At 39.0% G+C, this 27,260-nt stretch overlaps 4 protein-coding genes and 5 long non-coding RNA genes across 29 annotated transcripts; 6 read left to right on the top strand and 3 right to left on the bottom strand.

Moving 5' to 3' along the window:
• The first annotated feature begins 2,260 nt into the window (after positions 1-2,260).
• On the top strand, positions 2,261-4,502 carry LOC124188546 (ERI1 exoribonuclease 2-like). 5 transcript variants are annotated; one of them, XR_006872400.1, is made up of 6 exons: positions 2,265-2,480; positions 2,549-2,868; positions 2,930-3,077; positions 3,180-3,332; positions 3,439-4,244; positions 4,405-4,502. XR_006872400.1 is itself a non-coding variant. In XM_046581243.1 (6 exons), exons 1-5 carry the CDS (start codon positions 2,478-2,480, stop codon positions 4,084-4,086), a joined length of 1,272 nt encoding a protein of 423 aa, XP_046437199.1. In that variant the 5' UTR covers positions 2,265-2,477; the 3' UTR covers position 4,087; positions 4,151-4,325. The 5 variants fall into 5 exon arrangements, 4 of the variants coding, with proteins under 4 accessions (XP_046437200.1, XP_046437199.1, XP_046437197.1 ...); XM_046581243.1 differs by lacking the exon at positions 4,405-4,502 and having other exon boundaries at positions 3,439-4,087; positions 4,151-4,325; XM_046581241.1 differs by lacking the exon at positions 4,405-4,502 and having other exon boundaries at positions 3,439-4,325.
• On the top strand, positions 4,437-7,327 carry LOC124188547 (RAB6-interacting golgin-like). Of its 7 annotated transcripts, none has more exons than XM_046581247.1 (9): positions 4,437-4,596; positions 4,659-4,831; positions 4,919-5,238; positions 5,314-5,454; positions 5,535-5,739; positions 5,810-6,179; positions 6,260-6,363; positions 6,574-6,835; positions 6,906-7,327. In XM_046581247.1, exons 1-6 carry the CDS (start codon positions 4,518-4,520, stop codon positions 5,840-5,842), a joined length of 951 nt encoding a protein of 316 aa, XP_046437203.1. In that variant the 5' UTR covers positions 4,437-4,517; the 3' UTR covers positions 5,843-6,179; positions 6,260-6,363; positions 6,574-6,835; positions 6,906-7,327. The 7 variants fall into 7 exon arrangements, with proteins under 7 accessions (XP_046437203.1, XP_046437205.1, XP_046437202.1 ...); XM_046581249.1 differs by having other exon boundaries at positions 6,438-6,835; XM_046581246.1 differs by having other exon boundaries at positions 6,433-6,835.
• Positions 7,328-8,786: 1,459 nt separating this feature from the next.
• Positions 8,787-10,429, top strand: LOC124188545. 3 transcript variants are annotated; one of them, XR_006872399.1, is made up of 6 exons: positions 8,793-8,903; positions 9,396-9,407; positions 9,476-9,492; positions 9,572-9,646; positions 9,801-9,906; positions 10,243-10,429. It is a non-coding gene; the product is annotated as an uncharacterized LOC124188545 (long non-coding RNA). The 3 variants fall into 3 exon arrangements; XR_006872398.1 differs by lacking the exon at positions 9,396-9,407; XR_006872397.1 differs by lacking the exons at positions 9,396-9,407; positions 9,476-9,492; positions 9,572-9,646 and having other exon boundaries at positions 8,787-8,903.
• Positions 10,430-10,883: 454 nt separating this feature from the next.
• On the top strand, positions 10,884-11,561 carry LOC124188544. The gene is made up of 3 exons (XR_006872396.1): positions 10,884-11,016; positions 11,081-11,190; positions 11,264-11,561. It is a non-coding gene; the product is annotated as an uncharacterized LOC124188544 (long non-coding RNA).
• Positions 11,562-13,368: 1,807 nt separating this feature from the next.
• Positions 13,369-14,098, top strand: LOC124188543. The gene is made up of 2 exons (XR_006872395.1): positions 13,369-13,554; positions 13,616-14,098. It is a non-coding gene; the product is annotated as an uncharacterized LOC124188543 (long non-coding RNA).
• A 690-nt stretch (positions 14,099-14,788) lies between these two features.
• On the bottom strand, positions 14,789-15,308 carry LOC124188542. The gene is made up of 3 exons (XR_006872394.1): positions 15,279-15,308; positions 15,069-15,208; positions 14,789-14,888 (listed from the first exon to the last, which is right to left on the bottom strand). It is a non-coding gene; the product is annotated as an uncharacterized LOC124188542 (long non-coding RNA).
• Positions 15,309-15,633: 325 nt separating this feature from the next.
• On the bottom strand, positions 15,634-20,420 carry LOC124188540. 8 transcript variants are annotated; one of them, XR_006872392.1, is made up of 13 exons: positions 20,305-20,420; positions 20,028-20,088; positions 19,254-19,431; positions 19,024-19,166; positions 18,805-18,861; positions 18,471-18,744; positions 18,222-18,397; positions 17,876-18,157; positions 17,666-17,795; positions 17,421-17,572; positions 16,461-17,150; positions 15,904-16,373; positions 15,635-15,841 (listed from the first exon to the last, which is right to left on the bottom strand). It is a non-coding gene; the product is annotated as an uncharacterized LOC124188540 (long non-coding RNA). The 8 variants fall into 8 exon arrangements; XR_006872388.1 differs by having other exon boundaries at positions 15,634-15,841; positions 17,642-17,795; positions 18,805-19,166; XR_006872386.1 differs by having other exon boundaries at positions 18,805-19,166.
• A 1,131-nt stretch (positions 20,421-21,551) lies between these two features.
• Positions 21,552-24,388, bottom strand: LOC124188535 (ileal sodium/bile acid cotransporter-like). 2 transcript variants are annotated; one of them, XM_046581236.1, is made up of 7 exons: positions 23,900-24,388; positions 23,034-23,827; positions 22,828-22,963; positions 22,584-22,755; positions 22,307-22,527; positions 21,778-22,241; positions 21,552-21,705 (listed from the first exon to the last, which is right to left on the bottom strand). In XM_046581236.1, exons 2-6 carry the CDS (start codon positions 23,573-23,575, stop codon positions 21,807-21,809), a joined length of 1,506 nt encoding a protein of 501 aa, XP_046437192.1. In that variant the 5' UTR covers positions 23,576-23,827; positions 23,900-24,388; the 3' UTR covers positions 21,552-21,705; positions 21,778-21,806. The 2 variants fall into 2 exon arrangements, with proteins under 2 accessions (XP_046437192.1, XP_046437191.1); XM_046581235.1 differs by having other exon boundaries at positions 21,552-22,241.
• Positions 24,389-25,649: 1,261 nt separating this feature from the next.
• Positions 25,650-27,230, top strand: LOC124188537 (serine/threonine-protein kinase Nek1-like). Its single transcript, XM_046581237.1, has 2 exons — positions 25,650-26,949; positions 27,016-27,230. Exons 1-2 carry the CDS (start codon positions 25,650-25,652, stop codon positions 27,165-27,167), a joined length of 1,452 nt encoding a protein of 483 aa, XP_046437193.1. The 3' UTR covers positions 27,168-27,230.
• Positions 27,231-27,260: the final 30 nt, after the last annotated feature.

The following is a 27,260-nucleotide window of genomic DNA, read 5'->3' as shown; positions in this document are numbered from 1 at the left end:
GCGAATGCTGCTGGTGATATATGTATTCCGTGTGTGTATCGTAGCTTATATAGCCCGACGAAGGGAGAGCGATAAACCCGTCAACACTCACCGAATATCAGTTAGAGCCGGGCCAGCAAAGAAACGGGAGCTGCTGCCGGTGACAGCTGGAAGGCGACTGAATATGCCTGAATTCACAACGGGATATATTGAATCATAGGTGATTTTTTCATTTTCTTTTCAGCGGATTTTTTCATCATCAACTGATAGAGCGGGGCCGTTATAGATTTCTAAAACGGTGATGACGAAAGTTGTATTGAAATTTTTTGATTTGTTTTCTTTTTCTTTCCCGGTCGCCTGTCTCATCATTTGAGAACTTTATAGGAGGAAAAAAGAAACGAAATTTATTTTAACGAAGCTGCCGCGCTGCTGTCGTCGTCGGCCTGCGAGAAACAAATTATTGATGAGGTTACATCAAATTCAGCAGCCATCAAGGTGCTGTGACGGGTTTGAATTCATCTGATCTGGTGTCTCGCCTATATGAATAATGAAACGTCAACAAAACCGTCCATTTCTTCTTTTCTGTCAGATAGACGTCATCTTCTGGAAATTCTTTGCTGCCAGACTCTGAGCGATTTTTCTATAGACGGAAAAAAGGATGTGACCATCACCATGTGGCGCACCACCCCCACAACCTACGCAACCGTTTTGATTATATTTTCCCCCAGCCGTTTCCATTTGCCAGTTGAAAAAAAAAAAATAGATCAGCCAATCATGGCAAAAGTTCATGTTATTGACCCGGCACCCGGCGGTTCACTGAAAACGGTTGGCGAAAAGTTTGATTTTTTTAAAAAACCCAATATCAATCCGTCTTCGTATATATTTTCCTAGTTTCTTTTTATATTGTCTGTTGTAGACATTCGTCGAGAGTTCATCCAACTAACGGCGAAAAACACTTGCTGTTGACAACATGTAAGGAAAAGAACACTCGAGGAACAAAAATAAAATAAGTGAAAAGTTGATAAAACATTGAAACCTCTGTGTGAAAATACAGTAGTTTGGTGTCCCCCCATCAGTACAGAGGGACTAACACACACACACGTTCCACGTGTGTATATCCGAGGCTGTCAACTTATGCAGAAATGAGTTGCCAAACGAAGCGCGACATGAAACTGCACGTAGTAATAGTAATTGTCTTTTGTCTTTGCACAGTAGACGAGAGCTATAGACGGAGTCGGCGCGTCCTATATATATCTAATACGTGAACAAAGGAAAACTTTCGGCCACAGCATCCGCCCGCTCACGGTCGATGCCGCAAAAGCAGCACGCTGGCAACGACGACGAGATCTATAAAATAATGAAACACACGGTGTGGCGATGTACTCGACAGAGACACTTGCTTCTGACCTTTCACATCACCAATTGCTGTCGGTTTCTATGATGTCTGCCATTCCAAAAGCGAAAAAACAAAACACCAAACGTTAATAATTTGGAAACACAAAGGAATTTATATGGTCGCCGGCTACTACCATACACCGTTCGCTCGTTTGTTAAAGTGGACCCCAAAACAACCCAAGCGGATTGAGAAAATTGTTTTCTTTATAGATATAATTTTTTGTTTTGTTCTTGCTGAACTGCTGAAACACATTGATGACATTCATATAAATAAAAATGAATAAAAATATTGGGCGCGTCGATAAATTGCACGTGCGACCAAGTGGCAAATGGCAGACTGTTGGTGTATCGTTGCTTTTGTAATATCATCTTAGAGACAGAAATGTGTGTGTGCTGTTGCTGTATGTGTTTTTAGGGATATAGCTTGTTATATTAATTACGTTCTGTCAACTGATTCTAAATTTAAGATAGGGCGTCGAATATCCATAAAGGAAATGGAACAGTTGGCGCGACAAAAGTGAATCTATCAGTGTCAAGTTCGCGCTGTAGCATCATCATTCACTACAATATCTAGGCATTTCATGCGGAACGACGAAATCAATTTCAAAAGTTAATAGGAGGTCTTCGGTGGCTGTTTTTCTTTCGTTGTTTGTTTTTTGAATGAAACCTTTTATTGGTTTTTATGTTATGTGTGCCGCAAAAGTAATCAACATTCCAAATTGGATTAAACAAATTGGATCCCATTTTAGAATAGCGTAATGAGGCGATGAAGGAAGAATTAATATTTAATTTTAATTAACATTTCTTATCTTAAATAGCCCATTTAAAAATGGGTAACTTTTAAATCTAAGTACCAAAAGCTTTGAATGTTCTCCGGTAGAAGGCTCTGATGATGAACAACATTGATGTGATTAAAATTTTGTTTTTATCTGACTTCCTACTAGTTAAATTTTGATTGCAAAATATCTTATATTCCTGTCTGAATATAAAGATGACCAATGTGATGGAAACACCATACGCAGCAGTGCACCCCATCTACTATCAAACCAAACCAATTCGTATCTAAATTGCTGTGAACTCGTGATGGTGTGCGATCAAATGTTATGGTCTGAATGCCTTTTTCAATTTCGTGATATACGTGTAATCTGGTTAGCTAAATTAATATTATACGCAGAACATGCAATCTTTGTCCAGTCAAGAATTCCAGGATGTCTATAAATGGGAAGAAAGAGAAGATGGAGAATTAACAGATTTCAGTACTGAAATGGAAGACGGGGAACTTTCAGATTCCAGTTTCACCAAACTGGACACAAGTCACACAACAGTGGGAAAAGAAGTCATGGAATATACTTGCTTAGTCCCAAAAATTCCCGAAAAGGAAGCAGTGGGTCACTTTATTGGCGGGAATAAAAACAAAGGACGACTGTTTGACTACTATGTTATAATTGACTTTGAAGGAACTTGTGGAGTTCTAAAAAACCCAAGACATATCAAGTAAATTTATAATTTTTTTTCCACCATTCAGAATTATCCACACCAAGTTTTTCTTTTTCAGAGGTGGAATACAAGAAATAATTGAATTCCCTGCCATTTTACTAAATGGTCACAATGGACTCATTGAAGATGAATTCCAATCCTTCTGCAGACCAGTTCTTAACCCTTCATTGACAAATTTTTGTAAAAAATTTACAGGAATCACACAGGTTCGTTATTTTGTAAATGTTCCATTTCCGGCATTTGGAGCCTACAACTGAACAGTTCGTGATTCAAATGTATATTCCATATTTATTTTTGTCCTTGTGTAGGATGCTGTTGACAAAGCTCCTTTATTCAATGAAGTATTTGTCTTATTTGAAGAATGGTTGCAGAAAAACCAAGTTATTGGTTCCAACTATTCATTCGCGGTTGTGACCGATGGACCTGACGACATTCGTCAATTTTTACAGAAGCAGTGTAAGGTGAGTTTTAGTGTAAGTACGATTACATCGTCGTCCTACAGTTAACCACTCACATTTCTTTCGTTTTTTTTTTTTCTTTTCGTTGCTGTTTTGTTGTTTTATTTAGATTTCAGCAATAGATTTTCCAACGTACTGTAAGAACTGGATAAATATTAAGAAAACTTTCGCTCGTTTCTACAAAAATGGCAATATGCAATGTCTGTCCCTAAAAAATATGATTCGGGATATTGGATGTGAATTTCAAGGAAGAGCTCATAGCGGCATAGATGATGCCCGAAATATTGCTTCAATTGTTCAACGTCTTTTGACGGACGGAGCGCGCGTTACGTTCAATGAAAAGTTAGTTGTCAATCGGGCCCAGAAACGTAAAATAAGGCAGAATTCTACAAATACCAACCCAACCACACAAGCTAACCCAGTTAAAAAAAGGAATTTGAAAGTTCAAACTGCCGTAAAGAAGGCAAAGACAAAAAATCCTGCCAAGAAGACGGTTCCTGCCTTAAAAGGTTCAATTACAAAAAATGATGTCAAACATGAGCAAATTAAATCCAAGAAGAACCGGAAAAGAAACGCAAAACGTCCAAACAAGAAGGAACAAGTACATGCCAAGGGTTTAAAAACTGCAGATAATTTAACAAATACCAAACAAATAAGGGAGAAATTAAAACTTGCTGCAAAAAATGTTAGAAATCTTAGGAAAAGGTTGAAATCTGCCCTACATCAGGAAAATATTTGCAGTCCCATTTTACCATAAGGTAACTAGGGCACGGAAATCCAAATAAATAAACATTCGGCTTTTCGCTTATTGTTTTGAACAGGAAAATCCAGATCCCAGCAACAACGAATTTCGTTTTACAAAACTACAGCGCTGCGGTGCGCTACTAACCAACAGGCAAAAGCAACATTTGAACAGTAAATTTTTAGCTATGGTTTCCGTTTTCCAAAAACTGTTCGACCACTTATTCATAAATACATATATAACTTTATATCTTACTTATATAACTTTACCCTTGAGTCCTTTCCTTTATTGCTGTGCAAGTTGATTAAAAATTCTGCATTTTCTTTTGTTGAGATATTGAGTTGGAGTAAAAGCTTTGCATGATCTCCGCTAGAAGGCTCCGATCATGATGTGTCACTCGGAAAAGGTAAATAAACTTTGAAGTAGCAAAACTGAATTATTAAAAAATGGCCACTCCGTGGTCTGGTTTTTCGCTTGAAGATCAGGCAAAAATCAAATCTGAATTGGATATTAAACGTGACGCAAGTAAGCACTTAATTTCTGAGAAATTTTGTATTGATTATATATGTAATGTAAATTGGCTGTAGAGAATGAAACAGACAGTGCCTTGCAGACTGCCGACGAGAACAAGGAAGCAAAATCGATAGTGATGCAGAAAAAAAACAAAGTCAACCCAAAGAAAACATCACATTCTACCATGTCTTCCTGTCACACAAATGATCTCCCTAATGAGGCTATGTTATCAGCTAAACCCAAACAGGTTAAATTTTAATATTTAAGATAAGCCTCAGCAAGCCTCATAGTATAGTATAGCACAAACTATAATTAAAACTAATGTGTTTTCTAGGAAAAGGTGCCTGAATCTCCAGTTCATGTTAAACTAAGAATTTCAGAAGATAAACCTACCTCATTTGAGATCATGGAAGCAGCACCTCTTGAAAATGGCATAATAAATGATCAAGGAAGCGATGAATCACAAAATGCCAGTGATGAAGGGCATGAATCAACTTGTTGCCAGCCTCCAAATTCCACACTCTCTGTGGATTTGCTTCAAAATGGGGGGAAAAAGGATCCTGTTAATCTGGATGAATTTGAAAAGAAACAAAAGCTCATTGAAGAACAAAATCGTCTAAAAAAGCAGATGCTGGCAAAAGCTTTGGCCCTTAGGTTTGTATTTTCAGTTTAAGATTTATATAAAATTATTTCCTTGGCTGATTTTCAGTTGTTTATGCAATATGACAGAAAAATGAAGACTCAAGCTGAAGCACTGAAGATACACCAAATTCAAGAAGAGCTTTCCAAACTTGATGCAAACTTGAGCAATGATGTTTGCATTTTGAGAAGCCATATTGAAATAGCAAGTGTGGAGCTGTCGGAAGCTGAGTAAAAGAATAAGTCGTTAAACACCCATCTACGGTACCGAATAAAACTGTTAGTTTTTTTTTTTTTTTTTTTTTAATCAGGAAACGCTATACGAAGGCTGAACGTGAATTCGTCGAAGCTAAGCAGTTACTCTTCAACAAAAGAGAACGCAAAGATCTATTAACTGAGCATCTCTGTACTATTATTGAGCAAAATGAGATGCGAAAAGCACATCGTCTCACTGACTTGATGATTCAATTAGACGACGAAGATCATCGAGCAGAAACACTACCTGCCGGTAACCGGGTAATGAAACTAGGCTACTATATGCGATTTGAAAACCATGAAGAAAGATTAATGGGTCAAACTTTTTTAGCTCATAGATCCAGTGACGATTGATGAAGTTTGAAATTACGAATCATGCAGCTTTAGGAATCTCTTCACTATGCGTGCCTTACTTAAATTGCCTTTTATTATGAATCATAATCATTCACTAATCATTTCACCTGAATGTTGTTGCTACTTTTTATGACTTTAGGATTTTATTTGATATTTTTAAATATTATTGATTATTGCACATCTCACTTAACCAAAAATACACAACGAACCATTTACAGTATTGGACTCTGAGGTTGAAGCACTCAGTTGTTATTCCAATGTTAAGGGAGAAAATATTGAAAAGAAAAATTCACAGTCTAGAATAAATGCGAGCTGTTTCATTGCAGATCTAGTTCGAGCTTTCCCAGGTATGCGTTATTTATGTATGACCAGTTAACGAGCATACCAAACCAAGTCCACTCATTATTTTATTTTCTCATTTGCGTAGGTACCTTTCTTGGAAACAAACTCAACTTTGAAGTTTAGAATAGTTGGAATGAGGAAATTTAATTCTTGGATGATGGGAATGGGATGCATCTTTAAAGCGTATGGGTATGTTACTTTACTGTTTATTTCTCTGATACCATGGTGACCGATCCTCACCCTGGTCTGGATGTTAAGCGCAGCGTTAGTAACCAAACATGGAAGGCCAAAGCTAATATTTAATTCAAAAGCTCATCGAATATGAAAGATACGATCAAATGGAATCATCGACTATCCTACCTAGTGGTCTTTGTTTTCGATTCTGTTGATGTCCACCAGCTGCTGTGTTTCCTGGGCAACCGACCGAGAATGAGCGGCTATTTAACGGCAGTGCGGGAGCGCAAATTCAACAATCTCGACCTGACGTCCTAGATAAACACACGCAACTAACCCAACTACGGTATTCATACTGCTTGAAATGGACCACAAAGATCATCACCACCAAACTGTAGCTCATGGAAAAAAGGGTCACGAACACACTGATTCGAAGCACCAGGCTGAAGAAAACCAAGCTCCGCGTGCTGGTTTCCAGCTTGGTCAGGTAGAAATGTGTTTTTGATTTTAGAAATTTTTTCCCTTCTTCTATTGAAAATGTTTGTTAAATTGAGTAGACGGCGGCCGGCTTTGGGACCAACAAAACTTCTGAGCTTTCGACTTTCGCCAATACGAAAGACTTCGAGGATTTGGAAGCTGAATCACGCAGCAACAGCGGACACGAGCATGAAGAGCACGGTGAGCACGACCACGAAGATGACAAAGAAGACCACCACGCTAAAAAATAAAACAAAGGCGACCAACTGGTGATCTTCGCAATCATCTTTTGAATCATTTTTGGCTGTATGTGCTAAAATTCATTGAATGTTTATAGTTTTCGAAAAAAATTTGTTTGCTTCTATATATCTCACTTATTTGCCGCTGCTTATTAATCAACCATTGATTTTGCTTATAGTTGTGTTTTAACTGGTCCTATTTAGAAGAATTGCACCCCTTGTTTCATTCATAATCGGAAAATAAATTGGGATTAACTCAGCAATTCCACAGACGAACATATTTATTATTGTCATTTAAGAAATCAAGAAAATGAAAAATTGAAATTGATAGTATCATTGTGGTTAACAATACTTTTCTGAAAAGAACTGGTGCCGTTGCAAGTTGCTTGAGGAAGTTGTGGTAGTTGTCCCTTGAACTGTCGGATTATTGGATCTGCAAATAAAGAAATTCTTCTTCTCTTTTGCTAAATTAAAACGGACAAAGTTCCAACAGCCATTGGTGCTGCCTTGCTTTGGGCCCCGCAAGCCATGGTTTCCGTATAGCTTTTCAATAAAATACGTTGTTTCAGCTTCGGAGTTTTGCTGATCTTTTGTCCATAAAGCTTGATTTTCTTCAAAGTTATCCTGTATGTCACATCCGTTTTCTTCAATGATTTTATTGGCTTTCAAAACAACAGCTTCTCTTGAATCGGAGAAAAACGAAGCCGGCCTTGCGTACATGAATGGCCCTCCAAAAAGAAAAGTCTCGTTTATCCAGATCGAAAGTTGCTGTTCCTCGGCGTTGTTTCTAGCGTTTAAATAGCAGTCAAGTTCCTTTTCTTCCTGATGGCTATCAAATACCAACAGCGAAGTGTTGTGATATTCACAGATTTTTTTAGCATCCTCGTATGTTTCCATTGTTTTATAGAAATGGTAACGATAGCCTTGCCAAAGGTAGTCAACAGTAAACGTGGTGTTCGGAGGATGGTAAGGTGTTGGTTTGAAATGCGTGATAAGACTTGTTTGAGTTACAATCAAAGCCGCTATGCAACCCGCAATAAGGCCAAATACTACGTTTGCTAGCAAAATACAAGTCCATGACCGATCGTCCAAACAACATGCACAAGGAGCATTTTCAATCATTTTGATTTCGGTACTATTCAAACTTGAACACCTATTAATTTTCAGTTCTCAGGGTGGCTTTTTCATAAGATGGATGACGTTGCTTGAAACTTATGTAACCTTGGTTGCCTTGTCTGTCGTTAGCAGTCGTCGGAGGCAACGGTTTTCATTGATTACTGGTTGTTTTGTTAATACCCCCAATAAATTGTTAATAAATTTAAGTGGGACCCATTAATTCACACATTATTCAACACAATATTTTAAACTTAAAATTAATTCAAACAGGTTCAACTAGTCTCATATAGTGTCGCGGTGTAAACCTCCTAATCTCCTATGTAGTCATACTGTCTGTACTCTGTACTTGGATTTAATGCCATTTTGGTTCACGAACTTTATGAAAATTAATTTTTTGGCCTTTGAACTATTTAACAAGTAACAACTTCTAAATAAAAAATAAGATCATTAGCAATGAAAATTCGACTTAATTTACCGCTCTTTATTTTTTTAAAAAAGTCGCATTGAGTATTGACTAACTTAGGCATTGCCACATTTAATATGAAAGATTCCAAGAAAAAGCAGACGATACCTGACGTCCTGACGATACTTCATTTTTTCACTTCTGTTTGCACGTGTCGGTAGCAACTAGCTTTCATGTGCAGTTGGTTGCCAAGAACCAAGAAGCATGGTCGACGAGACCGAATGAGACTACTAGATGAAGACCGCTAAAACGCTGAAAGGGTGAGAATAGTTTATTTGTTCCTTATTCATTTCTGAGGGTAGGTTTCATTTTGATTGCAAACACTACATGTATTAAGCTTGCAAGTGTTGTCAATTGTCATCCAGAAAGTTTACCTCCATTATTAGGGTTTTTGTGATGCAAGGGACCAAGGGTAAATTATGTGGTAGCACAGACTCACGAAGCACGAAATGGTGGAAGTATTGAAAAAAAAAATACATTTTTTAAATCTTGTTTCTACTGACATGTTGGTTTGGTACTGGACAGAGGAGCATCGCCTAGAAATTTCACTACCAAAAAGTTCTTAATCATAAAATCATAGTAGTGCCATGGAGAATGAAATTAAATGTCCCTGTCCAACAAGAATATTAGCTTTTAGGCTTTTAGGTGAGTCGTAAGCAAGAATTGTTCAATTGTTGATGACTGCTTTATGTTTAACTTTTTGTGGAACTATAAAGTCATTTGCTTAATTGATTTTTAATTAATTGTTTCAGAAAAGCTGAAAAGTTAAACAATAAAGTGTACCAAACAAATAATATAACTAACTAAACTATTATTTATAAAAAAAAACAAGATTCTAGTGACAGCAAGGTAAAAGTCCAAATTGCTGAGTTCTTAACTTCTCGCTTGATGCCACTGACATAAATTTATTTTGATTCATGCTGAAAAGAATTGAGTGGATCAAGCTTCATCACGGGTAACTTCTGAAAACAACTTCAGTCAGAGATTTTACAGCAAGGTTTTGGTATTATAATTAATATTTAATAGTATAGAAACAGCTCAATTTTGCTTAAGATTTGATCTAGTTAAACTTCCTTTCCTGACTTCCTTTACAAGTTTTCTTTTACATCTGGTACACAGTTTTATTTGGTCGTTAATAATTGCGCTTTTTTCCACAGGACTCAGTGGCAATATCAGTCAGCTGCACGCAGTTTATGGATCTGGTGTTTTCCTGAAATTTAGAAGCAAGACCTGATTTGGACTGCAAGAAGACTTCTTGAAATGGTAATTTGATTGAAATTATGTTGATTAATTTCCTTTAAAGAAAGCTATAGATTTAGTGATTGAAGACTAAAAAGAGTAAATTCCTTTGTTTTACTTTTATAGAATTTTAAGTGAAGTCTGTACAGTACATGAGATTTTACTTGAGTTCGTTTTAATCATTTACATTTTTTTCAGTAATTGGAATTCTAGTTTACTGTAGACTTCTTTGTAAAATTTCTTGTATCAAAATAATTGTGAGGAACTGCTTAATTCAACTTAACCCCTGTCAATCAGGCTGTCAATATGTTGCTACATTATAAATCTGTTCCACAATAGTAATTTCAGTTTATAAAATAGGTTTTACAGCCAGGTGAAATCTCTTCTTTATTGCTGTCTAACACAACACACATGGTTTTTGGTTGTGACCAGCTGGTGAAAGGTGTCATCAAATTAGGTTCAGTTGTTGCCTGGAGTCTGTGATGCCGGTGTTATCTTGGAGTGTGTTGGTGTTGAGACAGATATTGTTCTGCTTAATTGTTTATGAGTGTACTGACTGAAGTAGTCTATGATATGGACAAGTGCATATCTGGGCTCCCTTCTTTTCTGTGGCCCCGTTTCCCAAACAAACCACTAACCAACGCCCGCCGAACCACTCACTCACTGCGACAACCAGGAGGAAGGGAGATTTCTGATCGAACGGGGACTTGCAAGGCGCATGATTCGATGAAAACTTTTGTAGGGTTATGAGTTTAAGCCGGAAGCCTGCTATGATGCATTGCTCTCTTAAAAACTGCTCCTCAGCTCTCTTCGCTCTTTTTCCGGTTTCTCTTAACCATGGCCGGGTAATCTCCCTGGTCGAGTCAGTCGGGCAGTGTCTCCCCCTGCTTGACTGGCTGTTTGTACTGGACGGTTTGTTTAATAAATAAAACAAGTATAAAAAACCATATAATGTTTTCATTTTATAAATTGTTATTAATTAATTAAATAAATAGGTAACAACTTGATTAACAAGCATATTTATGTAACGTTGTTTATTAAACAGACCGTCCGATACAAACTCTTAGTTAGTACTATTGCTCAAAAACTGATTCTCTTGAATCAGCAGACTCGAGTGTTTATAGCGCCGCCAAGGTAGATATTTCTGAATGGTACCCGTCTTGTCAACTGCTAATGATTCGTGTTCTTGGTTTGACAGAAGCTGTGTTGTGTGTGTTGATCGTCTCCACCATGCACGCGATAATCAAGACCAGCAACGTCTTGATCAAGGAGAAGCAAAGAACGACGATGTAACTACTAAATAGCGGGGTGGGTACCGCTAAATTCATTCTTAGTTTAATGTCGAATCGCTAATACCTAATAGCATTGTTGGTTATGGTAGAACAGTTTTCCACACTGGTACGCTGTATGACGTCGAGCATTGCCAAAATGGAAGTGATCTTTGAAGAACTGAGCGTCTTCAAAGCCAGCAATGTTTCTTTTAATTACTGTGGTAATAATTCAAGATGATGAAGTCTGATTAGGTAGAAAACCTTTCTGAAAAGTTTAGGAGCCATTGTTAAATTCAATTGGTGTAAAGTGAGTTTTAAGCCATAATCATTTGGTATTAATTTTTATATGGGTTGTTGTAGACCCATTCCAATCCCCAGCAACGTAAACCTGCAGAAGGAAAGGCACGTAAAACTTGTCATGCAGTGGTGTAGAGGTTGGGTGAGGACGGGATGTGTTACATAACCATTTGGTATTCATTTTGAATTTTGATATTGGTTGTTGTAGACCCACCCCCAGCAACGACAACCTGCAAAAGGAAAGGCACGTAAAACTTGTCAAAAAGAGGTTGGGTGAGAACGGGATGTGTTACTGTTACATAACCATTTTCATTTTGATATTGGTTGTTGTAGACCCATCCCCAGAAACTTCAACCTGCAAAAGGAAAAGGCAGTCCGCCTGTCCTTCACATTCGAAGGTCACGGAGATCATTGCATAAAACGTGTCATGCAGTGGTGTAGAGGTTGGGTGAGAACGGGACGTGTTTCATCATTTTCAAGCAGCTACAATAGCCGCAAGGCTTAAGAGGTGAGGGTGATCAAAAAATCGTATAAAAGGAGAGAGAAAAGGCGAAGGTAAATCAGTCGAGGGAGCATCTCCGACACGGCAACAACTGCAGCGCTCTGTCTGTCAGTTCGCATCCATGGGTAAATATTCTGTCTTTTACATAGAGTTTGGTATCAATCCTTCTTTTGATTATGTATGCCTGTTATTATGTAATATTTATGTTAAAATTTATAATTGTCTAGCAAACTATGGCGTAGTGCTGCTGTTGTGTGTTGAATCTTTGATGGCTGGGTCGACCACTGGTGTACCGATGTTTTCTTGGTATGACGGATACCAAACCGCAACGTCGCCGCCTTACTACCCTAAAGCAACTTACGCAACGACGACCAGTTACTGCACCGAGGTCTTCAAGTACTACACCACTAAAGCAACGGACTTTAATAGCACAACTTACGCTGCCCCGAGCCACTACACTGACGCCCTGAAGTATTAGTCTGCCCCGAGTTACTACACCACCAAGGCGACGGAGGATGACTATTGACTACGCATGCTGCCCATCCTCCGAGGCTCATATACCGAGGCTCCTAAGTATTACTTTGTTCTCATCTACTTATTGCACCGTTTTTCCTAAATACCACTCTGTTCCCAGCTGCTACACCGAGGCTCCCGCTGATTACTACACCGAAGCTTCAAAGTACTACTCTGCCCTGATCTACACAACCATAACTGAGGCGGCCAAGTATTACGCTGTCCTGACTTGCTGCACATAAGCTGCTCTTTCGTACTACGTTGAACAGGAATACTACACTGATGCTCCAGTTCACTACACCACGACCTACGCTACACCGCAGCCCCCAAGTACTACACCGAAGAAGCCGCCTACAACAACGTATGCTGCCTAGTTTACTACACCGAGGCTCCCAAGTACTACATCACTAAGGCACAGGAATTCTACACGTCTATACATGCTGCCCCTGCCTACTACACCGAGGCCCCGCATTACTACAACACTGAAGCGCTCAAGTACTACACTACAACCTGCGCTTCCCCGAGCTACTACACCTACGTCGCGAAGTATTACTGTGCGTAAAAGTCTTCAAAAAAAAAGAAGTGCCCGAACTGCAGTGCCTTATCTGTCACCAACTGCTTTCCTCGTAACCGATTCGCAATTATGGGTAAATATTCTTATTTTTACATTGAGTTTTGTATCAATTATATTTTTTTCTATTTTTTAATATGCCTGTTAATATTTAATTTTAATGTTTCAATTTATTTACTGTCTAGTCAACTATGGCGTCGTGCTCCTGTTGGGTGTTGTAGCTATCGTTGATGGCTGGGTCGACTGCTGGTGTAGCGATGTCTCCTTGGTATGGCGGAAACCAAACCGCAACGCCGCCGCCTTCCTACTCAACTTACGCAACGACCAGTTCATGCACCGATGTCTTCAAGTACTACACCACCAAACCACGGGAGTTTTATACCACAACTTACGCTGCCCCGAGCCACTACACTGATGCCCTGAAGTATTACTCTGCCCTGAGTTACTACACCATCTAGGCGACGGATGACACCACATGACTACGTATACTGCCTATCCTACTACACCGAGGCTTCTAGGTATTACTCTGTTCTCAGATACTTATTGCACCGATTTTCCTAAATACTATTCTGTTCCCAGCTGCTATACCGAGGCTCCCGCTGATGTCTCCATCAAGACGGTCGAATACTACACTGAAGCGACAAAGTACTACTCTGCCCCGATCTACACAACCACAACTGAGGCGGCCAAGTATTACGCAGTCCCGACTTGCTACACCAAAGCTGCTCTTTCGTGCTGCGTCGAACAGATACTACACTGATGCTCCAGTCTACTACACCACGACCTACGCTACACCTAGCTACAACACCGCAGACCCCAAGTACTACACCGAAGAAGGCGTCCATACACAACTACGTACGCTGCCTAGCTTACTACATCGAGGAATTTAAGTATTACTCCTCCAAACTACTACCAAACTGAGGTTCATATGTATTACATCAGCAATTCTCTCCACCTTGTCACCACTATTTACGCTACTCCGAGCTATATACCGAAGTTCTAAAGTATTTTTTGGATGTGTTGAAAGATTGTTGAAATACAAGATTGATTCATAAATCACAATTGCATGTCTATTTTCTCTTAAGTACCTTTCCTCCTGCTGATCGTTGCATGATGTGAGAAAATATTTTTGAGTGCTATGTAAACTTACAAATAATGATCTTGCAAAATACAACAATGAAAATTCAAACCCTGTTTTACATTTCAAAATATTTTTTTCTATCATTAAAATTCAAAGACCAAAATATTCAAAGACCATGCTGCATTATTTTCTGCTAAGTCCAGACTTTTGTTTTTGAAAAAAAATTTAAAAAAATCCCCCCTTACAAAGTTTTTTAAAAATTTTGCTAAAAAATTTGATACGAATTTTTATTGCATAAAAAATTTATTTTCATAATGATCACATACATTTATTTATCCTGTGGCCCCCAGGGGGGGGGGGCCTGTCGCTTTCTCTACCGCGATAATAACATGATGCAAGTTATATGCAAGTTATTATTTGTTTGGTGCAGAAAGCTTGTTTTATCTAGCAGTTCTCGACTGTTTCAAACCTGACATTGATCAGGTTGCCTCAGTCGTATACTGCATGATTGAATGAAAACTCAAGACAACAGATCAAACTTTTAACGCAGCAACACAAAATATCACTGGCAGAGCAATTTCGTATGGCATGGATGAAAACGACAACACAAAATTTTTGAAGTCAGGAACCCAGATGGAACAGCTCAGCTACAACAGCACAGCAACTTCTGGATTACACTGCAATCGCATTCAGCATACAAGGGTTCAATCTGTCTTTGTCACACCTTTCACCATTTGGCTGCAACAAGGTAACCACCAGCATTTGTTTTACCTGTTTAAGAAAAGAAAATTATTTTCGAGAAACACAACTGTGTACACATTATAACAAAAGAATACAAAGAGTGACAGAAAACTACGCAGTCCAACAGAAAAACTTTGATATCCGATTCAAAGCTTCTATAATAAACTAAATCTGTAGTACTTTTGCAAGACATTTGATCAAAATAATTACTTTTTACTGTTGAATGGGGTGAGACGTAAGCTAAAGAACAGGCAGCGAGACACACGAGGCACGCCATTTCGGAAATGTACAGGCACTTCCCAAGTCTGAGTTGAATGATTTGGCAAATTGGTTTCTACATGCTAAATCACCTGTAAATTTTCACATCAACATTTTACATTCAATAACAATAGGAAATTTAACAATAAATACGGAAAATACCTTTTAATTTTCATCGTGAGAAACGTCACAACCAACAACCCACTTCTGCTGCGTCTTGGATCAAAATGGCCGCTAAGCGTCCCTGAAGACACTCGCGCTACCTGGTGGACATCATACAGCCACTTATTCACAGCCACCTATTGACAGTGCCATTAGATTCCTGTTCCAAATGACTGAACGCAACGGCTGGATTGCTTCCTTCGAGACAGCACGCAGCAGCTCAATTGAATTCGACATGCCTTTCGGCTTTCACTAGCTGGCACGAAATGAATCAAATGAGCATGACCACCAGATTACTCCAGCAGCTTTCCTTATGACACAAATACACAAAGTTTTTAGTTAGCTTTTCAAACTTTGTAACTCTTTCAACATAAAAATCTATAATATTAACAGAAAGTGTTGGGGGTCAAGACAAAAAATTAAACTTGCAATTTTCTGAAGAAAAGAATCATTTTCCTGCCGGTGGCTGAAAGGCAACAGCACCAGTTATCTGTATTTTTAGAGTACGCACAGTGAGTTGAGTTCCAACTAACTTTGGCATCAAACAGTTAGTCATGTTGAATCTAAAGGAAATATGTCAATTAATATTCCAACATTCTTCAAATAAATTAAAGTTAATGGCTACCTGCTGCTCGTGTTTAACATTCAGATAAAAAAAAAGTTCTAGGAGAATATTTCACTATTCCGATAGTTATAACCGTCGTCTTCAGCCACCATCGCAAACAAGTGTCACAGCAAATCGATGCGAGACGATGCCAAGAACGAATCAAAGGCGAAGAATCGTTTCCAGAAGAATAGACTCGTTGGTACGGATCACAAGAGTTGCTCGTTACACATCTTTTGTACGGGACAATCAGTGTCTTTTATTGGAATAGTTGCTCACTCGACTAGGATTATTTTCATGTTGGAACGTTGATATAGCCAATTATTTTCAATCCAGATCTTCGTCTGCGCGAATGACGACAGAGGAGAATAAAAGATGGCTAAGAATAGCAATTAGACGGTTGTCACGGCCAAGAGGGTTGATCACGCAGCAGCATGCACGCTCAAATGTGACAGCCATTGGAGTTGGAAACCGCAGCTCCATCCTACGCACTGAATTTCATTTGAGCTTTCGTTACGAGATTGCACACTTGTCTCTTCTTTTACAAGATAGAAGAAAAAAAAGAATATAAAACCTACTAAACAAGGGACAGCGTCTGGTTGAATAAGGATTCCGGCAGCTTGATAGATGGCACATCCGTTGCTACTCTCTCATTCTCGATACTCTCCTGTTTGTTTAGCCATCAAGGTGCACTCAAGATCGCATCGCCATCCAAAAAGCCGTTGAATTAATGACTTTCGCCGTCCAATCGCTTCGAGCTGAAAGCTTCTTTTTATGTACAATGGAACCATCGATCCCGATCGCTTTGATTATTATTCCATACTGCACAGCATTTCGCTTTGCTAATGCAATCCATTGAGATGAACTCAACCTAATTTCATCAATTTTGATTGTATTCTAAACATATATTGTAGCTATATACGCTATCGCTTCCCTCTTTTTCAAGATGAAAATGTACAGACATGCGCGCATCCGCCCTCTTTCCCTCCCTACTCTAGCCAAATGTATAAAAACCAGAGTTGGACCAAGCTCGGCACTCCCACTCCAAGTCTTTCTCCCCTTCACGACATCATCTTCACGACGTCTCGCGCCTGTATCTATTCGAATTTGAAATCAATTACAAGTTCTTTTTGTTTACTTGAAAACATGGATGCGCAACAGTTTCGCTCCGCTGCTCACGAGATGATTGACTTCATCATCGACTATCTGGAAAATATCCGCAGCAGGTTAGTCGCATTTTTGTTGATTAAAGGAATCACGCGGTCTCACTAGCAGAAAGAAGAAAGAAATCAGTATGAGATATGATATGGTGACTGTACATTTCTCAAGGGAAGCAAGTGTTATCACGTCGGTGGCAAAAGGAGTAGGGGAAGAGATCCGCCTTCCCTTATTATATTTTTTCATCTCCCCCTTTAGTCTGTTGATGAAACTAATGAAATGAGACAGTCTGATTCATTGTCCAATTAACTGGAGATCTCTTTTGGGCTGAATTATTGGCGAGCTTAATATGCAATAATGAAGTAGGAAAAGAATAATACGTGGGCTTGTGTCGTTGATGAAATGTTATCATGTAGGCGTGTCCTGCCGACGGTCCAACCCGGCTACATTCGGGATATGATACCCGCAACCGCACCGGAACAAGGGGAGCCATGGCAAGCAATTTTCCAAGATGTTGAACGAGTTATTATGCCTGGGGTAATTAATCACTGATTAAATTTACGTAGTAAGTAAGTTACGTAGTATAGATGGAGATTGTAACCTATTTTGTTTTTAGGTAACTCACTGGCACTCTCCTCATTTCCACGCTTATTTTCCTACTGGCAATTCTTGGCCGGCTATTTTAGCCGATATTTTGAGTGACGCTATTGGTTGCATTGGCTTTTCTTGGGTAAGCACCATACAATTCAATTTATCTGTTAATTATTCAAAATAAAAGTTTTAATGTAATACTGAAATAATGTGGGAACAGATTGCGAGTCCTGCTTGTACTGACCTAGAAGTTGTCATGATGGACTGGTTGGGACAACTACTCGGTCTTCCTTCTCAATTTCTCGCCTGTTCCGGAGGGACAGGAGGTGGCGTGATTCAAGTATCCTAGTTCCTTTTACTATAACTTTTAAGTTATTTAAAGTAATTGAATTTGTTCCAAAGGGAACGGCTAGTGAGGCAACCCTTGTGGCTCTCTTGGCAGCAAAAGCGAAGGCCATCAATCGTTTGAAAGCAATGGATCCAGAAGTCGATGAAAGCCAAATTGTCGGTCGATTGCTTGCTTACTCTTCAGGTATTCAAAATGTTTTTTTACTGTAGTTCAGTGTGATTTCTATCATTGCTAAACATACGTATCTTCTAGATCAATCGCATTCTTCGGTGGAAAGAGCTGGAATTCTGGCCGGCGTTCGGGTTCGTCTTCTTCAGAGTGACGAACTTTTCAGTCTGCGAGGAGAAACTCTAAAATTGGCAATGGAAGAAGATAGAGCTAAAGGATTCATCCCGTTCTTTGTATAATAGATTCAACCTAATGAAAATAATTAAATAAAAAACACAGAAATATGTGGAAACTTAGGTTACGGCAACTTTGGGTACAACACCTTCTTGCGCTTTCGACGACCTGTCCGAGATCGGCCCAGTCTGTCATCAATTTGAAAATATTTGGCTGCACGTTGACGCCGCCTATGCTGGTAAATATCTAAAAAAAAATCCGGTTTAATTCTCTTCAACATTTTTCTAACTGTACAGGCTCAGCTTTCATTTGCGATGAATACCGCCACCATTTGAATGGTCTAGAGTTGGCCGATTCGTTCAACTTCAACCCGCACAAATGGCTTTTAGTCAATTTTGACTGCTCTGCTATGTGGTAATAAACTGAAACAGAGTTCAAACGGAAATTTTACTAGACTACTATGACATAATATTGATTATTACCGATAGGTTGAAAAATGCAAATGATGTGGTAGATGCTTTCAACGTCGATCCTTTGTACTTGAAACACGATCGACAGGGACAAGCACCGGATTACCGGGTAGAGATTATATTAAATTGTATACAGTAGATTGAAAGAAACTTTACACTTTGCAGCATTGGCAAATTCCCCTGGGGAGGCGATTTCGCTCACTGAAACTCTGGTTTGTAATGCGTACTTACGGCGCGGAAGGACTGCGGGCTCACATTCGCCGTCAGATCAAACTGGCCTGTGAATTCCACCAACTGGTGGTCAACGACGATCGCTTTGAGGTTCCAGTTCCTCCTGCCTTGGGCCTTGTTTGCTTCCGGATGAAGGTATTGGACTTAACAAATATGGATTTCGACCAAAAATTGTTATTCAATTAATTATGTGCACTCAAAGGGAGAAAATAGTTTGAACGAAACATTACTGAAAAGAATCAACGATGCGGGAAGGATACACATGGTGCCGGCTAAGCTTCGCGGACAATTCGTTCTTCGACTGGCCGTCTGTTCTCGTTACACCGAATCACGCGATATTCTTTTTGCTTGGCAGGAACTTAGAAGTCACGCCGATGCTCTAACGGGTCAGCAGCAACTGTTGAAAAACTGAAGTTAAACATATTACTTAATGTTGTAACATTTCAGTGTATCGCTTAAAAACCCTACTGTAATCTGTTCTACTTATCACGTCACGAACAATACACGAATGAACATTACGAGAACGCCTGCCAAGATAGCTTGGCAAACACTTCATCTATATCAGTCACGTGTAACAAAATCTAAGTTTAAACACTTCTAAAAGATATCTGCAAAATTTCAATGTCATCCTCAATGAAGCTAGCTTATGAAACCCATATATTACTTCCCATCTCACTTTTACTTTAATCCCACTTCGATATTTCTATTATACGGTATTGTTGTCGGGTATAATTTATATCCGACATCAATTCATAAAGCGAAGTCATAGGTAAAGTGAATAAATAGAAACTTAGCCTTACGAAGTTTCTTTTCACACGGTTTCAACTCAGGTAACTAGGCTACTTCGAATTAAATACAGGTATGTTTTTTCCTCTTTCATCTTAACAAAACTCTTGAGGCATTTAGACACAATAAAACAAACAGGATAATCAAGAAAAAATGTATTTTTTTACATGTAAATAAATACACTTCTCAGGTATAATCCAGTATTTCACAATACTTACCATTTCATACATACAATGACTGAAGTACCCCAACACTTACCCTCCAGAGAATCTTCAAAACCTTAAGAGAAAATAAACAGTTAGTATCTTAGTTGCAGTAACTACTGGAATTTTCTATAAAATTCCAATTGAAAAAGTTTCTTGATACACAAAGACCACGTAACAGTCTGAATGCTAACGTGCCCACTCTTTATTTACTTTTACCTCTTAGAATTCCACCATTTCAAAGGAAAATGGCAGATTAGTTAGAGGTTATAAAACATATGAGAAAATATACCTTTCTAATGAAGAATGTGAATGTTGATGACCATCTCTTCATGCAAAAAAGATTCAGTTCAGTGAAATTCAGTCAGCTCATGGTTTATCAGCAATGGCTTTTCAATGGAAATGCACCTGTGAACAAACATCAAATTAATAAACATTTAATGAATAGACAATAGAAGATTATCACTGAAAGAGTATCTTGATACATCAAGACCAAATGACAGTCTAAATGCTAACGTGCCCACTCTTTGTACTTTTACCCCTTAAAATTCCACTACTCCATAAAGAAATAGCAGATTAGTTAGAGGTTACACTAAGGAATGATCATAATGAATATAACATGCCTTTTGGTTCACGACCAAATATGACTTGACATTTCAAGCCATCTTTTCAAGAATCCGACATCAACCATTGGATAATAACAGCAAGTGGACTCCTCACTGGAAACCTGTTGATGGCAACAACATAAGTATAATTAACCAAAATTACACAAGTAGAAGTTTCACGATTTTTGAAAGAGTTTCTTGATACACAAAGACCATGTAACAGTCTGAATGCTAACGTGCCCACTCATTTTACTTTTCCCTCTTATAACTCCAGCATTCCAAAGAGAAATGGCAGATTAGTAGGAGGATATAACAACGTTCAAATGGTATGCAAAATTTACCTTTCAAGCAAACATTCTCGACGGACGATGATCGGAAATTTATACATGTGACTTAAATTAATCTAAATTAAAGTATAAATCAACTAAGTAACATCCTAAATCAAACTCAGATTTTTCCAATTACAAAAAGACTTTTCTACTGGACAACTAAATCAAACTAGATATTTAACTTTTACAGTAACAAAAATTTTTTACAATGGCGACGTAGTATGAAATGTCACAGCACGTGTGAGCGAAGAAATAGAAGTGACCGAAATGTTCAGTACAAAAAGCTGACATTAACTCGTATCATAGAGCAGAGACATCTGGAGGACGAAACTATGTTTTTTACTGTCTCCTCCATCATCCGATAAGATGGCACTGTCCTCTCAGAGTGATAGGGAGACTGCACTAGACTGAAATTTGAAAATCGAAAGATTTGAAAATCGATTCCAAATATATTCCACAAATCAAAATTTCTTTTTTAAGATTAAACTAAATTTGTAAGGATTCAACGCAAGTGCTCCTATAGTCCTAGGGAAAAACTTGCGCCGCACATCAAGTTATCGGATTTTTTAATTTCGTAGTTATTCTTGTTCAAAGTTCAAACAATAAAAAATTCAAAAGTTTATTCGACAAATCACCAAGTACAATACAAAATTGGAAAGGAATGTTTGGCATTCTTATAAAGGTATTTTTATGTCACTTGGATAAAGTAATAAATTGTGCTTGTCTGAATAATGTAATCAAAACGTTCAATGACTCCCTCAGCATATCTGTATTCCTAAGACCGCAATATATCCCATATTGCTCTAGTCTATTATACTCGTTTGGGATTTTTAAAATATTTACAGTTGCAAGAGATTGGATTACAATGGATTTCCTACTGCAGTCGTTTCATCGGTGCAATATGCTTTGTTGCGATATCCACTGGAATTGTTTGTTTCTATTTCCTCTTTTTCTTTTTTGGGTTGTATGCAGTATTTCTGAGCGCATTTATACGTGGTATTGATTCCTAGAAAGAAAAACAATATAGAAGTTGTCATGATTATCTGAGCCACTGCCGGAAGTGCAGCAATATCGCTGTATGGAGTCGGTAAAGTTGTCTTCAGTAGGACGAAGGCAATATTGGCGTTTTGCATAGCCGTCTCTAACGACACGGCAATAATCTGTGGGCGACTGAGCCGCGCAACCCAAGCGAAAACAGCGCCAAACAGGAAACCCGACACTGTCACGGCTAATCCGGCAGCTAACAAAATCCAATCCATTAGAACGGTTATGTGCGACATGCTGTAAATTCCCAGCTAGAAAAAGAAATCAACTTGTTATGTCACAAGTCATGATGTTAGGTCGTAAATTATTGTTTTACTCCGATAATAAAGATGATGAAAAAGACGGAAAACTTTTTCAGAATTTTCCCAGTTAAAAATTCGGCGAGAGAAAATTTGAATCGACGAATCAAAATTCCGATTCCAAGTGGAAATGTCAATAAAATTAAAGATAGGGCCATGTTATCATAAGGCACTTTGACGGACGATCCTTTAGGTAAGAAGAACCCAGACAATAGCCAAAGCCACAATGGCATCATTCCTACGAATAGAAAATAATTATTTTCGTGCGCGGGGATTCTGAATGATAACGCTTACCCATGGCAGCAATGGATGAAACGAAGGTCATAGTTATACTCAGATTGACGTCACCGTCCAACAGCAACGTCCAAAAATTCGAGGCTATGCCACCGGGGCAAACGCCAATCACCAACAATCCAAAACCCATCAGAGGGTCCTGGATCATGAGCATAGCTACGCCAAATGAAAACTGTTCGCAAATGAAGAAACATATTGTTATTCATCACACAATCAGTTCACGCGTCTATATTTATCAACTTACCAATGGCATGAAAGTAAACTGGGAGATGAATCCAACGATTAATCCGACTGGACGGAGAATGTTTTGTTTTACGATAGCCAAGTCAAGTGCGCATCCCATATTAATTAAGTTAAGCACGGCCATTACAATCATAATACTGTCGAAATGAAATAAAGAACAAATTAAAGTTAATTGACTGATAGAATTTTTTAAGTAACATTACTTACATGGTGAATACGTTATCCAGCGTATCACTAGCCCGAACGACGGTCACCAAATAGCTGGATAAAATGGGGATCGTTTTCACAGGAACGGATGAATCGTTTGCAGGTAAAATGTCCAAAACAAAGTTGAGATCGACGTAACCAATTACTTGCCCGATAACTTCGATGGACTTGTTAGTTCCTTCAGTAATTTCGGCCCAAGTAAACTCGATTTTCTGGTTGTTATCCTGAATTGCCACAGTCTGTCGATTTGACATTGAGACTTTTACGACAAAACGAAAGGCTTCTGGTGTGGCTGCGTAAACCGGTGGCGAATCATCCTCACTTTTGGCATAACTCAAGGTTAGATTGATGGTATACGGAAATTTTTCCGTGATTTTTTCAAGTTTCAGTGGATCAGCAGTCAAGACCCATAGACCATCGGAGTTGTCGATGTTGGTTCGATTCACATATTGACCGTTACAACTGGTTGTTGTAATTACATTGATGATCAATAAACACGTCGCACGAAGTAAGGAATTCACCGACCACATTATGCACATCATGCCCAGGACACAGACACTGAGCTACTGTGGTGAAAACACTGCTGTTCAAATAATAACTAACAGTACTATATTCTGTAATAATAAAAACACGCGCAAGTTGGGGAGAATGTGGCTTAGTTGGCCGACTTTGATTCTTTTCTCTTTGTTAAAGCTCGTACTATATTATGCTCACGCAAACTCTGTCAAAAAAGGCTTTTGTACCTGCATTTCGTAACCGACAACTGCGTGATTGTGCATTAAACAAGCGGCTTCCTGTCAATCCAAATAACAAAAGGGAAAATTATTTTGCATTTCCTGAGTTTAATTTAAAATTGGCCAACTTACCCGCTGCACGACATCTGCAACAGTCGGTATCCTCTATATGACTGCGACTTAAAAAGAAAAAAAAAATATGTATATGTATATCCTGATTGCCTGTAGCACTGCGTTCAAGTCCCGGGGCAGTGTGGGCCTCTCACATAGCGTGAAAGTCTCTGCTGATGGTGAAAGTCTTGGACTTTCTCTTTATCTCGATACTATCGTTCCGGGGAATGGGCTCTTCAGAAACTTGTTTGGTTAAGGTGCTACCAAACAACACTTGTTTGAAAAATGTGAAAGAAGGGTTAAAATGAACTAGTAGAAATATTTTGGATGATGATTTCTGTTGAACTTCAACACTACACGGCTGATACGCACTTCGCACGGGTTTTCCCACCAATACTTTTTACTTCAGTTACCCACCAGTCGAGTGATATGTCCGGGTTGCCTTGGAGGAAGGTTGCACGGCAAGGTGAACTTCTTTTTTATTCTGAAATCACGCCCATCCGCCAACTCTACCCATTGTTGCATAAATTCAACTAAGCAGACAGCTGTGATTTGCAGTCTGTTGTCTGCTGTTGCTATGATGTAACAAGCGACATTTGGGGATGAAAATTTAAATTTATGCATAAATGCAGTCAAGAAAAGAAACTCGCAACCACAATTTTCACCTTTCAAAAGAAACGATAACGAAAAATAGAAAAGTAGAACATTTTTTGGTTTTCTCTCGTTCGTTCGCATCGAGAATAAATAAAGGAGCGTCGTGAACCCGCCGCTGGTCAACAACCAAATACTCATGACCGGTTACGTCTATTAAAACTCAATAAGGGAACCAGCACGTTGAAATGCACATCCAAAAGATTTCGAGAGAGTTCAACGATGGACAAACCAACCAACAAGAACTCGGTGACGTCACAAAAAGTTAACGGACCCCATTGTTTTGCATTTAAAAAAAATTGAAGAATTTCCGTGTGAATGAGCATTTGAAAAGGAAGTGTTAATAGATTTTTATTTTTTACGAATGGAAAATGTACCGTTAATACAAAGCAAATACGGCCGCCTACGTCTATAAAATAGAATTAGTGGTTAGATCGCTGTCAATTTTTTTCGTGATACAATCATATCGTTCGCCTTTCTATTCCACCGCTAACGTAAACCAAGTCATGCGAAGTCGTTGGAATTTTTTTCCCGCTCCCTCCTCAAAATGTCGAATATTTCGCAGTCGCTAATTAAGAGCGCACCGCAATCGTTTCTTTTAAAGTACCGAAAAATCGCATTGTTAAGACTTATTTAGTTTAATGACTAACGCTTAATGAGCTGAAACATTTTAAACAAATTTTGACATAAATAATTTTTATTTAGAGCCACAAATTACCGTACTTTTACTTTCACGTCACATTTTACTTGGGCTGTTTCAAGTTTCAAATAAAAGTCAGCACAGGAATAGTGAATGGATATGAACTGAGCAGGCGCAGTAGCGCCATAGTCAATTTGTTTTCTAAAAGTAAAATGCGCAGATGAATACCAACGTTATCCAAAGTCCGTAAATCTATTTCAACTTCTTATTATATTAGATTTTAGGTGGTATGATATAATCGACGTAAAAGCAAAAAGAAAGACAAATTATTCGAAGAAATATATACTAACTAGAACTAAATAGTTACGGTTGCCTAGGTGACGGAAAATAAGTAAACAAAGGGATATCACAGAAAGAGGGAGAGATCAATCGAGTGCGTACAGCTCACACGGCACAGAGCGGAAGAATAACAACAACAAAATGGCGTTGAATTACATCAAGGAACGAGTGCTCGGTCGTGGATCTTTTGGGACTGTTTTCTTGATACGAATGGCGACGGCTGAGGCGAAAGGAGCAAACGGGGTACGTAGCAATTGCAAAAGTCCTGAAAACGGAGCTTTGAATTACGTGCTGAAGGAAATCTGCATCCGAGATGAAAAACAACGCGATGCTGCCCGTCAGGAAGGCCGACTCTTGTCTCAGTTGAATCATTCGAATATCATTCGCTATTTCGACTCTTTTGAATCACCCGTCACCGGAAATTTATGTCTCGTGATGGAGTATTGCCCAGGAGGTGACGTCGCAGCTGTCATTCGTCAAAGACGAGGTGTTCCAATCCCAGAGACACAAATTCTCAATTGGTTTCAACAACTAGCCTCAGCCCTGGATTACCTTCACAAGCGGAAAATCCTACACAGAGATATCAAAACGGGCAACATTTTTGTGACGGCCAATCCTTCGGTACTGAAACTTGGCGATTTCGGTGTGGCCAAAGTGCTTGAACGGACTGGCCAAATGGCACGGACGTGCGTCGGTACGCCGGGATATTTGTCGCCTGAGATTTGCGGGAATCGCCAATACAACAGTAAAAGTGATATCTGGAGTTTGGGGTGTGTCTTGTACCAGTTAATGACCCTTCGGCCGCCATTCACGGGGCGTAACATGAACCAGTTGTTGATCGCCATAGTGCGCGGCCACTTCCCCCCGATGCCGGCCCGTTACAGCTACGAACTGCGACAGACTGTAGCAACAATGTTGCGAAAGAATCCCGAAGACCGACCATCAGCTGAAGCTCTCCTCAGGAAACGCCTTTTCTCAATCAAACAGACGCATCAGTCTGTTACCAAACGAAAGCTAGTTATCAGTTCCATCAACCGCAAATCACTCGGGTCTCTTTCGGTCTATGCTACCCCGCTAACACGGCCTGCAAAAGGAACATTCGTCAAAAGTAAGAGCCAAATTGTTAAGACTAAAAAAGATCCTCGTCGAAGGTGGAATCCACCAACGCAAACTTTGATCGGTGCTCTCAGCTCGTTAACACTGACGGACGCGACGTCTACTTACACTTTGACAAATGACCGATCATGGTCACTTGATCATCTCTCTGAGAATACTTACGATGAATCAGACGAGTCGCAGCAATCAGTTGATTCCGATATTCTCTGCTGCATCAACGACCGGAATACTATCGTGAGGACATCTGATGAAACGCAATATCACCGACTGGAACGTTGGATGGTCTCTCTTGAAGCAGTCCATGGCGTCAAACTACTGAAAGATGGTAGATAAAAAGTTTAATGTTTGCCTCGTGAATAATGTAATTAATTTATATGTCTTTTGTTTCAAGTTAGTGGGCGTCTGGTGAATGCAGCGATATCAGAAGTGGAATACGTCGTACGTGACATTTTGTTTAATAAAATTTCGGAATCATCCATCAACGAGCTGGTGGATTTTTTTACCTTTCAAAGACGTCTTTACCTCAGCAATTTTGGTGTTTAAATACTTTGATTTGTTATTTTTCTTTATGTGTGCAAAATAAAATGGGGTACCCTTTTATGTAAAGATTTAGCAACTTTTAATTGGCAATGACAA

This window comes from Daphnia pulex, chromosome 2 (assembly GCF_021134715.1).
Source record: "Daphnia pulex isolate KAP4 chromosome 2, ASM2113471v1".
Classification (NCBI taxonomy): domain Eukaryota; kingdom Metazoa; phylum Arthropoda; class Branchiopoda; order Diplostraca; family Daphniidae; genus Daphnia; species Daphnia pulex.
The sequence above is the reverse complement of the archived record's forward strand: the minus strand, read 5'-3'. Positions and strand labels throughout refer to the sequence as shown.